This window comes from Natrix helvetica (assembly GCF_964273705.1).
Source record: "Natrix helvetica genome assembly, chromosome: 2".
Taxonomy (NCBI): Eukaryota; Metazoa; Chordata; class Lepidosauria; order Squamata; family Natricidae; genus Natrix; species Natrix helvetica.
The window spans coordinates 290,927,638-290,943,650 of NC_138552.1; the positions used below are offsets into that span (position 1 = coordinate 290,927,638).

The 16,013-nt window shown below is 48.1% G+C and overlaps 1 protein-coding gene across 9 annotated transcripts in view; it reads right to left on the reverse strand.

Annotated features, from left to right (window-relative positions):
• The window catches only part of USP32 (ubiquitin specific peptidase 32), a 228,881-nt gene that overhangs the window by 112,966 nt on the left and 99,902 nt on the right, over window positions 1-16,013 (reverse strand). For all 9 annotated transcript variants that reach the window (XM_081945370.1, XM_081945367.1, XM_081945371.1 and 6 more), the window contains exon 5: window positions 9,073-9,232. In XM_081945370.1, coding sequence (XP_081801496.1) covers window positions 9,073-9,232 — 160 coding nt within the window. The remainder of the gene's footprint in view (window positions 1-9,072; window positions 9,233-16,013) is intronic.

The window sequence follows — 16,013 nt, forward strand, 5'->3', positions numbered from 1 at the left end:
GGGACAGTTGGTCGCCCCCTATGGCCAGCGATGGAGTCAGCTGGCTGAACTGAGGCGCCGGTACCCACAGCCACTCGGTCTTGGAGGGGTTGAGTTTGAGTCTGTTGTCCCCCATCCAGACCCCGACGGCTTCCAAACACCGGGACATCACTTCGACAGCCTCGTTGGGGTGGTTTGGGGTTGAAATGTACAGCTGAGTATCATCAGCGTAAAGATGGTACTCAACCCCAAAACCACAGATGATCTCACCCAGCGGCTTCACATATGCGTTGAACAGGAGAGGCGAGAGGACCGACCCCTGTGGCACCCCACAAGTGAGTGGCCTCAGGGACGACCTCTGCCCCCCTGTCAACACACATTGCTTCCGGTCGGAGAGGTAGGAGCCGAACCACCGCAAAACGGTGCCTCCGACTCCCATCCCCTCCAACCGGCGCAATAGGATACCATGGTCGATGGTATCAAAAGCCGCCGAGAGGTCTAATAGGACCAGGATAGAGGAACAGCCCCTATCTCTGGCCCTCCAGAGATCATCGACCAACGCGACCAAGGCTGTCTCAGTGCTGTGCCCGGGTCGGAAGCCGGACTGGCGTGGGTCTAGATAGTCGGATTCGTCTAGGTGTCGTGGAAATTGCTGCGCCACCACATTCTCAACAACCTTCGCCAAGAAGGGGAGGTTGGAGACTGGACGATAATTAGCTAGCTCCATTGGGTCGAGCGAAGGTCTCTTGAGCAAGGGTCTCACCAGCGCCTCTTTCAAGGCGGTTGGTAAGTATCCCTCACCCAATGAGGCGTTCACCAGGCCCAGGAGCCAGCCTCGTGTCACCTCCCAGGCTGCCAGTACCAGCCAGGAGGGACACGGGTCCGTTAAACATGTGGTGGGTCGCAGCCGTCCACGCAACCTGTCCAAATCCTCGGGGGCAACAGAGTCAAACTCCTCCCAGAATGGTCTCTCAAGACTCGCTGTTGGCGGCTCGTCTGGTCCACTGACGGAGGTCCACCCGCTCCGGATCTGATCGATTTTGTCCTGAAGATATTCCCTAAACTCCTCTGCTCTACCCTGTAAGGGTGTCTCCCGCGCCCCCTGCGATAAAAGGGAGCGGGTCACCCTAAACAGGGCGGCAGGGCGGTTATCCGCGGACGCAATAAGAGCAGCACAATGTCTACGTTTGGCCGCTCTTATTGCCACAAGGTAAGTCCGCAAATAGGCTCTTACCTGTGTTCGGTCAGATTCGGAGCGTGAGGACCTCCACCTGCTCTCTAGACGTCTCCTGTGGCGCTTCATCACCCTAAGCTCCTCAGTAAACCAAGGAGCCCGGGTGGGTCGATGCCGCAGGAGAGGTCGCAAAGGCGCAACCCGGTCCAAGGCCCCAGTCGTCGCCCTATTCCAGGCAGTCACTAGGTCCTCGGAGCGGGAGCGGGACAAGGCTACAGGTATTGGCCCAAGCTCCGTCTGGAATCTATCAGATTCCATCAGGTGCCTGGGGCGGTACCAGTTTATAGAGTCTGGTTCCGCCTCCTTGCGGTGGGGGATAGCGCCAGGGAAGTCCAGCCGGAGGGATGAGTGGTCTGACCATGACAGGGGCGTGATGACTAAATCCCCTATTCCCAGATCACTCGTCCCTGAAGGCTCCGGAGGGCAAAAAACGACCCTACGAGCAAACTGGAAGTGACTTCCGGTTTGTTCGTAGGGTCGTTTTTTGCCCTCCGGAGCCTTCAGGGAAGCCTCCTGAAGGCCCCTGAAGGCTCCGGATGGCTAAATTGGCCCTATGAGCAAACTCGAAGTCTGTTCCCGAACTTCCGGTTTGCCCGTAGGGCCAGTTTTTCATGTTCCGGAGGGTTCAGGGAAGCTCCTGAAGCCTCCAGAGGGCCTCCGGTGGGGCGGGGGAGGCTGTTTTCGCCCTCCCCAGGCTCCTATAAAGCCTCAGGTCGTGCGTATAGCATTATGGGTGTGGCACAGCCACGCACGACCCTCCCTGTGCTCCCCCCGCTTTTGGCACGCGAGCCAAAAAAGGTTCGCCATCGCTGTGCTAGGTCTTATTTTTGCATAATATAATGACGGTTGCGATGTCCCAGGGTCATATGATCACGTTTTGTGACCTTCTGCCAAGCAAAGTCCACGGAGAAGCCAAATTCACTTAACCACCGTGATACCAACTTAACAACCATGGTGGTTCACTTAACAAACGGTGGCAAGAAAGGTCGTAAAATGGAGCAAGGCTCCCTTAACGACCGTCTTGCTTAGCTGTGGAAAGTTGGGGGTCAGTTGTGCTTATAAGTCGAGGACTAACTCTCTTAACTGAATGGTGCGGTCACCTTTTGTGACTTTCTGACAGGCAGAGTCAACGGGGAAGCCAGATTTACTTCACACACATCAGGAAACCAAAACAATTGGTTTCTTAATGGCGCTTTAAACCAAAACCAAAACACCTGATTTCCCCACCCACCCCAAATGAAGCATTTCAGAAGGCGACAAAATAAACAGCTCAATTCCAAAACATTGCTGGGATTGAAATTAATGTGAAATGGTTCCAGATGTCTTAAATGCAAACCGTCTTGGATATTTATGGCCAATTTCCTTTTTAAAAAAAAACCCTTAACCACAATCCCAGGCTTTTAACTCCACTTTCCAATGGTTTTGTCTCCAAAATTGGACAGCAACCGTATTCCTCATATATCAGTGATGGCGAACCTTTTTTGGCTCGCGTGCCACAAATGGGGGGAGCGCAGGGGGGTCGAGTGCGGGTGTGCCGCACCCATAATGCAACGCGCAACCTCCCCAGTGCGCATGCGCGCAAAATGTGCGACACCCCCCCATTTTTACATGGTTTTTTTGCCCTCCCCATGCTCCAGGGGCTTTATAGGAGCCTGGGGAGGGCGAAAAGAGCCTCCCCCAACCCCCCGGAGGCCCTCCGAAGGCTTCAGGGACTGTCCAGAGACTTCCCTGAAGCCTTCGGAACGCTTAAAACCACCCTCCGAGCAAACCGGAAGTGACTTCCGGGTTGCTCGGAGGGTCGTTTTAAGCGCTCCGAAGGCTTCAGGGAAGTCTCTGGACAGTCCCTGAAGCCTCCGGAGGGCCTCCGGGGGGTTGGGGGAGGCTCTTTTCGCCCTCCCCAGGCTCCTATAAAGCCTCTGGAGCCTGGGGAAGGCGAAAAATAGCTTTTAAAAAGGTGAACTCAGCTGGCCAGCTGACAGGGCAGTGCCTCGCGTGCCCTGACAAATGGCTCCGCGTGCCACTTGTGGCACGCGTGCCATAGGTTCATCATCACGGTCATATATGCTGCAGGAATTGCAATCAAATTAGCCCATTTGCTAATTCTAGAGCAGCGTGAGGTCTGCCATTGGTTGCTTTCCTGTATATATTATAGCAGGGGTGTCCAAACTTGGGAACTTTAAGACTTGTGGACTTCAACTCCCAGAATTCCCCAGCCAGCATGGCTGGCTGGGGAATTCTGGGAGTTGAAGTCCACAAGTCTTAAAGTTCCCAAGTTTGGACACCCCTGCATTATAGGCTTAATTCATGCTCATGCTAGATCTTATATTTGAGGCTGATTTTAACCGTGTTATTGTAATGTAGGAACTGATGAGTTAATATGGAATATGCTTGCATCTACCTCTGTTTGTCTTTGGGCTGTATTGTTTAAATCAGTGGTCACCAGATGGTGGTCCGTGGACCACTGGGTGATCTGTGAGAAAATCTTGGTGGTCCACAGAAAACTTATTTGCATTTTTTATATTGCACTAAATCGGGGGTCCTCAAACTACGGCCCCTGGGCTGGATACGTGCAATGAACGCTTGTGTTGCTGCAGAGAGTCTCCCCTTTCGGGGTCCTTTTGTGTGGGGCAGAGGGGGGCAGAAATTCCGACTTGGGGTCTGCTTCAGCCTCCTGGTGTGGGCTTTGGGCGAAGGCTGGAGGGAAGCGCCGCTGATGGCAAAGAGCCGGAGGGCCTCCTTCCAGTGGGACCGCATCATGGCCTGGAACTGGCTGACCATCTCAGCCTGCCGAGCCTCCAGGCGCCAGTACCTGGCCTTGCACTCCCGCAGGTCTTTCCTCTGCTTGGACAGCCAATGCTCGTAGTCCTCAGTGAGGTGCTTCTGCTGAGCCTCCTTCTCGGTCACATCCAATTTGAACTGAGCCAGCTGTTCCGCCAACTCTTTCTCATGGTGGCTGCTTAGCTCCAACAACTGCTTCCTGTTGGGGCCATAAGGAGCCCGGGTGGGAAAGCGAGGATTAGCTGGGAGGGGAGGGGCGAGTAGATGCCAGTGAGGCATCCCTTGATGTGAGTGACATTGAGTTGGCCACACCCACCCAGTCACATGACCACCTAGCTACGCTCACCCAGCCGGTCTTTAGGCAGATCGTATTAGCGGTCTGCGGGATTTAAAATTATGAATTTAGTGGTCCCTGAGGTCTAAAAAAGGTTGGTGACCCCTGATTTAAATTATTAAAAGGGACTAATTGTTTTAAATTCTAGAGGAGCTTGTTTTAACGGATATACTTCCCTCTGTGTTTCGAACAACGGGAGATTTTTAATCAACGGGAAATGAGAAAACCCTACAAAACTAACATTAACCCAATTTTTTCCACAGCACGCTTTCCAGGGTGGGGAGGATTCTGCACACCTGGCAGATGTTGCATCCTAACGGTTCTTTTCCTGGCCTCTCCTGGGACTCCTGTTACGAGGTTCGCACACATGTGATTTCCTGCTTCGGAACGAGCTTTATTAATTTCATGCTCCCTATCCCCCCGATATCTCGGATCATTCCAATTTTCTGTTCCAATGCAGTTTGGGTTGCCACATGGAGCAAAGCGACATTTTTATGACCCTCTCCCGGGGGAAATCAGGAGTACAATAATAGAGATAAGCACTGCACAAATAGGAGAGGGAATGGAGGGCCCTTGGCCTCTTAATGCTGTCTTAAGCCTCCAATTTGCAGGCCGATAAGCGCCTCGCCCAGAAGCTTCCCTTTTGAGGCTGTGAAAGAAAGAGGCAACACACGAAGTGCAGCCCGTTCACAACTTTCTACCAATCACTAAGAGGGAGGAGAGCAATATCTGGGGAGACAGGCGGGTGTTTCAATCATTTCTTTTCAAATTTCATGTGAATAAAAATAAATCAGATAGACTAGGAACGGTCAAGGTGGAAGACAGAATCATAGGGCTGGAAGTCTACGGAGATTCTCAGTCATTCAAGTCAAGAGTTCTCCCTAAGATGCTTTTTCAAGAGGCAACCTTGGACTTTCTGGTTTTTCCTTGGGTGAAGATGTTTCGCTTCTCATCCAAGGAGCTTCTTCAGCTCCGGTTGCCTGGTGGGGGGAATTGAAGGATTCATACTCCTTGCAGACAGCTGGACATTTGCATTCTTTTAACCAGTCGTTAAGGTCACCTGTGTCCTCAGGATCACCAGGGTCAGGGGTCAGCAACCTGCGGCTCAGGAGCCATATGTGGCTCTTTCATCCCTCTGCTGCGGCTCCCTGTCACCAGTCAGCTCAACAATTGATAGGGCTTTCGGTTAGGACAGGTAGAGGAAAAAGGACGCCGTGCTAGGAGGAGACTCCATGGTGGGGGAACCGGATGTCCGGACGGCTCCAGAATTGAACGGGGTGGGGCTCCAGTTAGGACCTTTGTGGCTCTTTGAGTGTTTAAGGTTGCTGACACCTGACCTGGGTAGTGCAAATGGGTGTGGAGCAGTGACGTGCGGTGAGGTTTATGGCTGGTGAGGCACTGATCCAGGGGTGGGTTTCAAATTTTTTTAGACTTGTGGACTTCAACTCCCAGAATTCCACAGCCAGGCATGCTCAGTTCCGATTTAAAGAGACAGCATTTGTTTTTCTCCTTTGCGAAAGAATTTTCCTTCTTTCTTTTTCTTTTTCCTCTCTCTCCCTTCCCCTCCTTCCTCCCTCCCTCCTCTCTCAAACACACACACACACACGTTGGATTGGACTACACACACTTTCTCCCAGCTCCAGAAGGATCCAGCCCAGCTTTACTGATTACAGGTTTGAAAAGGCAACGTGGCTCTGCCTGCAATCAAACCCTAAATCTTCCCACCAGCCTTTGCCCAAAGCCCCGCACCAGGAGGATGAAGCTTGAATTCCTCCCCCTCCCTCCAATCCACACATACCTTTTCCAGCTGTTTCAGAGAGGATTTCAACTCTGCTCTTACCTCGGGTCCTTTGAAGAAGCCCCGCCCAAACGAGCGCCCTCTACTGTGAGGCAGGAGAACTGCGTGCCTCACCTACGTCAGGAATTTTTAGGCTTTTAACCCTTGCTTAACTCTGCTCAAGTTAAACGCCTATCATAAAATGCCTAAAGTCAGACTAGATGAGGCATGCAGTTCTCCTGCCTCATAGTAGAGGGGCGCTTTTTAGAGGCTTTTTTAAACAGCTAAGCAGAGTCATCCACGGTGAGGGAGCAACTAGCTCAGCCTGACCTCAGCTCTCGCCTTTTTCCTTTTACATTTTTTTTCTTTTCATGACGACAGTGGTGAGGCTGTGCCTCCCCTGCCCCCCCTGACTGCACGTCACTGGTGTGGAGCCTTCTTGGAACTTGAAAGGACTGTGCTGTAGATTGGAGATAGATGATGTCATATCCCTCCTCCTCCATTGAGAGAAAGCTGTTCAATTTTGACGTAGACGGCCTATTCCACTGTTCTTTAAAACCAGTGGTTCTGTCTGTCCAAAGGGTTCTGTCTTTTGCTGTCTTCAAAAGAGTGGCCTCTTTTTTGAGATTTGTTAAAGATTTGTATGTGCCAAGCAACACGGCTCCATGTGCCACTTCGGGCACGCATGCAATAGGTTCGCCATCACGGACTTACATCAACCAATCGGTCTGTTTTTGAAAACCAGCCACTTTTTTTCAACGTCACTGTAACTTCGAACAGTCACTAAGCAAACAGCCCTAAGTTGAATGACAGCCTTCGTTGGCAACATTATTTCCTTAATTAATTCTTGTCCAATCACATACAGGTTGGCGCATTGGCAAAAGACAAGAGAGAAATCAAGTACATTATCTTGGGGGGGAGGCTAGTAGGAGAAACGGGATATAAACAAAAGACACGGATGAATAATTCTACCTGTGCTCAACCCAAGGATGCACCATTATTTATCACCGTGTGGAAATGCTGCTGGGAAGAGCAAGGACACAGGATGAGAGTTCAACCTGGATTCACCATGACATTCAGTTATGCAAGCTGTGGTTGCCCCTTGCTTCTAAACCACAGCTTTGAGGCAGCACAAGAGGGAATACCTTCCCTTCCACCAAACCGAGCTATTACGAACAAGTTACGCAATTACAGAATAATGAAGAGTTGGAAGGGACCTGGGAGGTCTTCTAGCCCAATTGGACTAGACCCTATACCAGGCAGGAGACCCTGTACCAGGAGTCCCCAACGTCTGTGCCTTGGGAGACCAGCTGAGGGGGGAAGAGGGGAACTGGCCCGCATCAGCGGTGGGCCGGTGTGCACACGCAGCCCTTGCACAAGTGGCGGGCTGACACCCATGCACCCATGCATGCCGCTCACACAAATCGAGCTGCACGTGCCTTTGGCCGGCCACTCGCACAGCCCGGTTCCAAATAGGCCACGGCCCGGTAGGAGACTGCGGCCTGCATTATTGTGGACCCTTACCCGATATCATTTCAGACAAATGGCTGTCCTATCTCTTCTTGAAAGCCCTGGTGATGGAGCACCCACGACTTCTGGAGGAAAGCTGTTCCCCCGATTAATTTCTTTCAAATCTCAGGAATGTTCTTCTTATTTCTAGGTCGGTTCTCTTCTCGATTAGTTTCCATCCATTGCTACTTGATCATACCTATTTGCACATGTAGCTAAACCAGGAGTGGGCTGCTGGGAGTTTGCACGGGTTCGGGAGAAACTCTAGATAAGATTCTGTGCAGTTCGGAGAAGCCCCAAACCCCACTCCTGGCTGGCCCTGCCCATCCCTCCCCGCTCCTCCCAGGAGTCCCCACGCGGCCCGTTTTGGATGCAGGTAAGTTCAGGGGGTGCACGGAGGCCCGGGGGAGGGCCTCCGGAGCCTAGAGAGGCTGCTTTTGCCCTCACGGAGGCTCAAAGAAAGTCTCCAAAGCCTGGGGAGGGCAGAAACGTCCCCACTCCTTCCATGGTGCAGGAGGCCGACTAGGCCACACCCACCGTGGCCACACCCACTCAGCAACCGGACAGATACAATACAATACAATACAATAGTAGAGTTGGAAGGGACCTTGGAGGTCTTCTAGTCCAACCCCCTGCCTAGGCAGGAAACCCTATACCGTTTCAGACAAATGGCTATCCAACATCTTCTTAAAGACTCCCAGTGTTGGGGCATTCACAACTTCTGGAGGCAACTTCTGTTACACTGATTAATTGTTCTAACTGTCAGGGAATTTCTTCTCAGTTCTAAGTTGCTTCTCTCCTTGATTAGTTTCCACCCATTGTTTCTTGTTCTACACTCAGGTGCCTTGGAAAATAGTTTGACTCCCTCTTCTTTGTGGCAACCTCTGAGATATTGGAACACTGCTATCATGTCTCCCCTAGTCCTTCTTTTCATTAAACTAGACGTAGCCAGTTCCTGCAACCGTTCTTCATATGTTTTAGTCTCCAGTCCCCTCATCCTCTTTGTTGCTCTTCTCTGCACTCTTTCTAGAGTCTAGATAACACCTTGCTAAATTTTTTGAAGCCCACCCCTGAGCTAAACCTATAATTACAATAATACAATAACAGAGTTGGAAGGGATCTTGGACGTCTTCTAGTCCAACCCCCTGCCTAGGCAGGAAACCCTATACTGTTTCAGACAGATGCTAATATATATAATTCCAGAACTTTAAAGACACATGCTTTACAGGCAGGCGGCACCGAATGTCATAGGGAACAGGGCAGAATAACCACAGAAAGCATCCCTTTTTGCCCCAAAGAAGGCTGACCCTTGGACAATCTCAAGGAGAAACCATGCATTCATTCATCGAGGCTTGTTTGACTCAATGGCAAAAAGAAAGAAAGAAAGAAAGAGAGAGAGAGAGAGAGAGAGAGAGAGAGAGAGAGAGAGAGAGAGAGAGAGAGAGAGAGAGCGCTACTTACAGTGTGTGACTCCAGCAAGAGTTTGATAGAAGGTGGGGGTGTCGCTGTCATCTGTGAGTGTGACATACACTCCTCCGGAGAGCAGCCAGCGGGAGAATGTGAACGCTTCTTTGTTGTGCAACAGCCAGGATCTGAATTTTTCATAGTTTACTTTTTCGCCCTACAATAAAAGCAAAGGGGGAAAGGGAGATGTGAACTGCGAAGCTTGCTTCCATTTTTTAAAAATTCTTTTTAGCCAAATCGACTGCTTAGAGCTATCGATAGAAGATTAAAACAGTCATACTCAAGCTAGGCATCCTCCAGAGATATTGGGCATGATATAGATCTTTCTCAGCCAGGGGAGCGCCAGTTTGGGATAGTGGATAAGATGATGGCCCAGAAAACCATAAAGCTGTGAGTTCTAATTCCTCCTTAGGCACGAAAGCCAGTTCAGTGACTTTGGGCCAATCACCAGGAGACAGCGACTTTCTATTCCTAGTTCTGTGTTAGGCATGAAAGCTGATTGGTTGACTTTGGGCCAATCATCAGGAGACTGGGAATTGTAATCCCGCTTTAAACATGAAAGCTGGCTGGATGATCTTGGGCGAGTCATGACATTAGTTGGGTGATAAACATTATTGAAACCAATCTCCATGCAAATTTTGTCCCTAACTGGTCAGCCCCTCCCCTGCTAGTAGACCCACTATTTATGTATAACTCTGGAGCAAATAGCCAGAGATATGTCCTAGTCCTTATATCTGCATTTTCTTAAACTAAAGATAAGAGGCATGAACAGCTCTCCTCTATCAGCACTCATGCATGCATCCATCCACCGTCCATCCATCCATCTACCCACCCACCCACTCATCTTTGTATCTACTATCATCACCCATCCATCCATCCATCCATCCATCCATCCAACCACCAACTGTCTCTCTGTTTGTCTACCATCATTATCTATCTATCTATCTATCTATCTATCTATCTATCTATCTATCTATCTATCTATCACCTACCTACCTACTGTCCGTCCGTCCGTCCATCCATCCATCCATCCATCCATCTACCTACCTACGACCTACCTATCATCCATTCATCATCTATCTATTATCTACTTACCTACCTAATCTATCAATCTATTATCTACCTACCTACCTATCTTTCTATCTATCTATCATCTACCTACCTATCATCCATCCATCCATCTATCTATCAGCTACCTACCTACCATCTATCTATCATCATCTATCACCTACCTATCTACCTACCTACTATCTATCTACCTACCTACCTAATCTATCAATCTATTATTTACCTACCTATCTATCTCTCTTTCATCTACCTACCTACCTACCTATCTTTCTATCTATCTATCATCTACCTACCTATCATCCATCCATCCATCCATCTATCTATCAGCTACCTACCTACCATTTATCTATCATCATCTATCACCTACCTATCTACCTACCTACCTATCATCTACCTACCTACATCCCATCTTCCTCCTTAATAGCTGTCAGCCATTAAAAACAAAACAAGGCAACGTACAGGTAGACCTCAAGTGAGCCTACACTTCACAGCCATAATTCTTGATGATAAAAAAGGATTGGTCACATGACTGGCCTGATTTGCTGACTTTTCTTTTTGCAGGAAGTATTAAACGAATTGCAAGCCACAAGACATTCTTTTCCAAAAATATTGGAAAAGAATTTGGAAGTGGGCACAAGAAATCACGGGGGAACAAATAAAGTATAAACCCGAAACCTTCTTACTAGGAATAATTAAAGGGAACTACACAAAAAAAATTAAATATCTACTAACACATATATTAACCACAGCTAGAATAGCTTTTGCCCAATGCTGGAAGCAAAATAATATACCGCCGGACGAATTAGTGATAAAAAAAACCTTGGATTGTGCAGAGATGGACAAATTAACCCTAAAATTAAAGGACAAAGCAGAATCGGAATACTACGAAATTTGGAATAAGTGGTATGAATGGTTGGAAAATAAGAAAAATAATTAAGCCGAAAACAATATACATAAATAAACATAGAACTGTATATAAAAGTAGGTAAATGTGTAAAAGATCATAAAAATGTATAGATAAGATGACATAATGATGTAATATATGGTAAAGAGAGGAAAACATATATAGATACGATGATGTAACATTGTACAAACTGTTGATATAAAGATTGTAATATGTGATGAAAAGACAAAAACAATAAAAATTATTATAAAAGGCAAGCCACAAGACAAGAAAGAAATGCAGGTAGTTCTTCATTTACGACCACAATCATTGCTGAGACAGTTGTTAATAGGTTTTGCTCCATTTTACGACTTCTTGCCACAGTGAATCACCACGGTTGTTAAGCCAGTAACACGGTTGTTAAGTGAATCTGGCTTCCCCATTGATTTCGCTTGTCAGAAGGGGACCACATGAACCCAGGAAAAACGCGACCGTCATAAATGTGAGCTAGTTGCCAAGTGTCTGAATTTTGCTCATGTGACCATGGGGGATGCTACAACGGTCATAATTGTGAAAAATGGTCATAAGTCACTTTTGTTCAGTGCTCTTGCCACTTTGAACGGTCACTAAATGAACGGTTGTAAATTGAGGACTATCTGTAAGCAGGAAGTCAAAGAGCCCTCTGCATTTATACGCCTGCCTATTGATTGTTGGAAGAGGGATCTTGGAGTCCTAGTGGACAACCATTTAAATAGGAGTCAGCCGTGTGCAGCAGCTGCCAAAAAAGCCAACACAGTTCTAGGCTACATAAACAGAGGGAGAGAATCAAGATCACGTGAAGGGTTAATACCACTTTATAAGGCCTTGGTAAGGCCACACTTGGAATACTGCATTCAGTTTTGGTCACCACGATGTAAAAAAGATGTGGAGACTCTAGAAAGAGTGCAGAGAAGAGCAACAAAGAGGATTAGGGGACTGGAGGCTGAAACATATGAGGAATGGTTGCAGGAACTGGGTATGTCTAGTTTAATGAAAAGAAGGACTAGGGGAGACATGATAGCAGTCTTCCAATATCTCAGGGGCTGCCACAAAGAAGAGGGAGTCAAACTATTCTCCAAGGCACCTGAGGGTAGAACAAGAAGCAATGGGTGGAAACTAATCAAGGAGAGAAGCAACTTGGAACCGAGGAGAAACTTCCTGACAATTAGAACAATGAATCAGTGGAACAATTTGTCTCCAGAAGTTGTGAATGCCCCAACACTGGAAGTCTTTAAGAAGATGTTGGATAGCCATTTGTTTGAAGTGATATAGGGTTTCCTGCCTAAGCATGGGGTTGGACTAGAAGACCTCCAAGGTCCCTTCCAACTCTGTTATTCAATTCAATTCAATTCTATTCTATTCTATTCTATTCTATTCTATTCTATTCTATTCTATTCTATTCTATTATTATTTGATTGCAACAGAATCTTAAATAACATTTTCTCCAGCTCGGCTTTTGATGAGCTTGAGAGAAATATCCTTCAAATCCCTTCTCGTTTAAAAAGACTGCTGTTGTTTTCTGATTCTTTGTAATGGCAGGGTGAATAACTGGTTTCAAAAATAAAATATTCCTCCCAATTCCTTTGTCCGCAGATCAGAGAGCTGATTTTTTTCCAACCCCAGAGCCTGCTGCTGCATTCAAAGCCACCCTGAAAGAAAACTGTGATTAACTTCAGGAGCCCCGTCCTGGCGTGCGTGTATTTTTTTTAACCCTTTGGCACGAAAGGATTAGCTTCCACCGAGCTTATCGGGAATAGACAGCTTGGTAAAAGAGAATACATTTCGGCATGGAGATAGCTAACAACAAGACAAAATCTCTGGCACATTTTTTACAAAAAATACACCACTAGGACCGAGAAGGGGGGGGGAGGGAGGAGGGACAAGACCGTGGTTCTGCCTAACGGCAGAATTGAATCATTTCTATCAGAATGTCACACAGCTCTTACCAACAGGTGTTCTGCAGGTAACATGTTCCAGGTGTTAATATCGGTAATAGGCTTTTTTTCCTACAGGCAGTCCTCAACGTATGACCACAATTGAGCCCCAAGTTGATGTTGCTAAGTGAGAAATTGGTTAGGTGAGTTTTGCCTCATTTTCCGGCTTTTCCGGCCACGTTTTAATTTCACTGAAAGTGTAATGAAAAGAAGGACTAGGGGAGACATGATAGCAGTGTTCCAATATCTCAGGGGCTGCCACAAAGAAGAGTGGGGCCAATCTATCCTCCAAAGCACCTGAAGGCAGGACAAGAAGCCATGGATGGAAACTAATCAAGGAGAGAAGCAACCTAGAACTAAAGAGAACTAAGGAGTTAGAACCATTAATCAGTGGAACAGAAGTTGCCTCTAGAAGTTGTGAATGCCCCAACACTGGAAGTCTTTAAGAAGATGTTGGATAGCCATTTGTCTGATGAGGTGTAGGGTTTCCTGCCTAGGCAGGGGGTTGGACTAGAAGACCTCCAAGGTCCCTTCCAACTCTGTTATTCTGTTGTTTGTGAAGTGAATCACTGCGGTTTAAAACTAATAGCACTGCTGTTAAGTGAATCTGGTTTCCCCATTGACTTTGCTCGTCAGAAAGCTGCAGGCGATGTTCACCAGGACACTGCAAGCATCCCAAATGTGAATCGGTTGTCAAGGACCTGAGTGTAAAAGCACATGACCATGGGGCTGCCGCAACGGTTGTTAAGTGGGCAAAATGATCATGTAACTTTTTTCAGTGCCGTTGTTACGTCGACACAGTCACTAAGCGAACTGCTGTAAGTCGAGGACTACTGTACTGAGCCGCGTCATTGTCTGGAAGGAGAAGGAAAGAATTGGGGATAAAGTAAGACGCTGAGCTTGTCGTTCAGAAAGGTCAGCAGTTTAGCAGTTCGAAACCCTAGCACCACGTAACGGGGTGAGCTCCCGCGACTTGTCCCAGCTTCTGCCAACCTAGCAGTTCAAAAGCATGTAAAAATGCAAGTAGAAAAATAGGAACCACCTTTGGTGGGAAGGTCACAGAGTTCCATGCGCCTTCGGTGTTTAATCATGCCGGCCACATGACCACGGAGACGTCTTTGGACAGCGCTGGCTCTTCGGCTTTGAAACGGAGATGAGCACTACCCCCTAGATTCGGGAATGACTAGCACATATGTGTGAGGGGAACCTTACCTTTACTTACTACCGTGTTTCCCTGAAAATAATAGTCTTATTTTCTTTTGACCCTGAAATAAGCGCTTGGCCTTATTTTCGGGGAAGTCTTATTGTTTTCGGGGGTGCAGGAGATGGTGAGTGTGGTCACCTCATGGCTGCTGCTGTGTTGCAATATTTTCGGGGAGGGCTTATTTTAGCGCATGCACTCAAAAGTCCCGATGGGGCTTATTATCCTGGGAGGTCTTATTTCCAGGGAAACAGGGTAAGAGGGAAGAAATGGTCAAGGAAGCAAAAGCTGTAAGAACCACAGGAGAGAGTGACGCTAATTATCTTAGGCCTGCAGGCAGGGAGAGCCAAAAACACCCAATTAGTGTTCTAGATTCAAGAGCTAAAGGAAAAAGAAAGAATTCCACCAATAAAAATCCTGAGAGGGGTGCAAGGGTGGGCTGAAAAATTCGGGGGGGGGGGGGACATAGCTCAGTCCCAAACTGAAAACATATTGAAGAGAAAAAAAAAAAAAAACCAAGGGGACAATATTGATAGGATCAGCAAAGAGCTCTTGGGGAAATTGAGAAACCAAAAGGATAAAGTCATTTCCGGTTTGCTCGGAGGGTGGTTTTAAGCGTTCTGAAGGCTTCAGGGAAGCCTCTGGACGGTCCCTGAAGGCTCCGGAGGGCCTCCGGGGGGGCGGAGGAGGCTCTTTTTGCCCTCCCCAGGCTCCTATAAAGCCTCTGGAGCCTGGGGAGGGCAAAAAAAACATGTAAAAATGGGGGGGGGTCGCACCTGTTGTGTGCGCATGTGCACTGGGGGATCGCGCATTGCATTATGGGTGCGGCATGCCCGCACATGACCCCCCTGCGCTCCCCCCACTTGTGGCACGCGAGCCAAAAACGGTTCGCCATCGCTGGTATAGGCTATAATACTCCTTCCTCCTCATGTTTTCTTTGCAACAACCCTTTGAAATGAAGTGGGCTGAGAGGGAGGGATTGGTCCAAAGTCACCCAGCTGCCTTTCATGCCTAAAGTGGGACTAGAACTCACAGCCTCCTGATTTCTAGGCCAGCGCCTTAACCACTACCCCAAACTGACTGCAATTTCAATATCATGCTGGTTTTCGAAATTCCATTTGGAATTGAGATCTGGATTGCTGCCTGTCTGGGATGCTCTGGGCCAGGGGTTGACCTGGAAGGTCGAAGGTTCATTCCAACTCTATGATTATTCATCTGGCAGTGGCATGTTCTGAGAACATCTGGCAATCCCAGAGAGACGAATCCCCCACTGAATGTGTCCAGAGACTTGGCTTGAGCCTTCTCAAGGCTCAACGAAAACTGCCATGTACAAGGCAGCTGTGACTGCAGCTGGCAAGTCGTCAGCTGGCTTAGTTGCCTTGCCAAGTACTGAAAGCACAACTGGCTGCCAAACGCACATCTGGTGCCAACAGCCTCTCTCACCCCACCCGTAAGGCGAAATCCAAATGCCAACCACCATGTACGGGAACTGATCACAAATACTTACTGCTCTTAGAAGTATTTTCTATATATTAGCTAATTGCAATACAGGTAGTCCTTGACTTGTAACAGCTCATTTAGTGGTCAACTCGCAAAGCACTCCTGGCCTGCTCTCGAGTTGCCATAGGAGAGGGGGAATGGGAAACCAATGACATGGCATGCACATTCCAGACTTATCTCTCCCAAGGCTGTATCCCAGGGTTACTTAGTTGCCGGAGGGGAGTGATCTCTACAACCCCGAAATTGCCCCATTGGTGAATGTGATTGATGATACATCCTGGGGGAGAAGGGTCATGATTGGGGCAGTAAATTA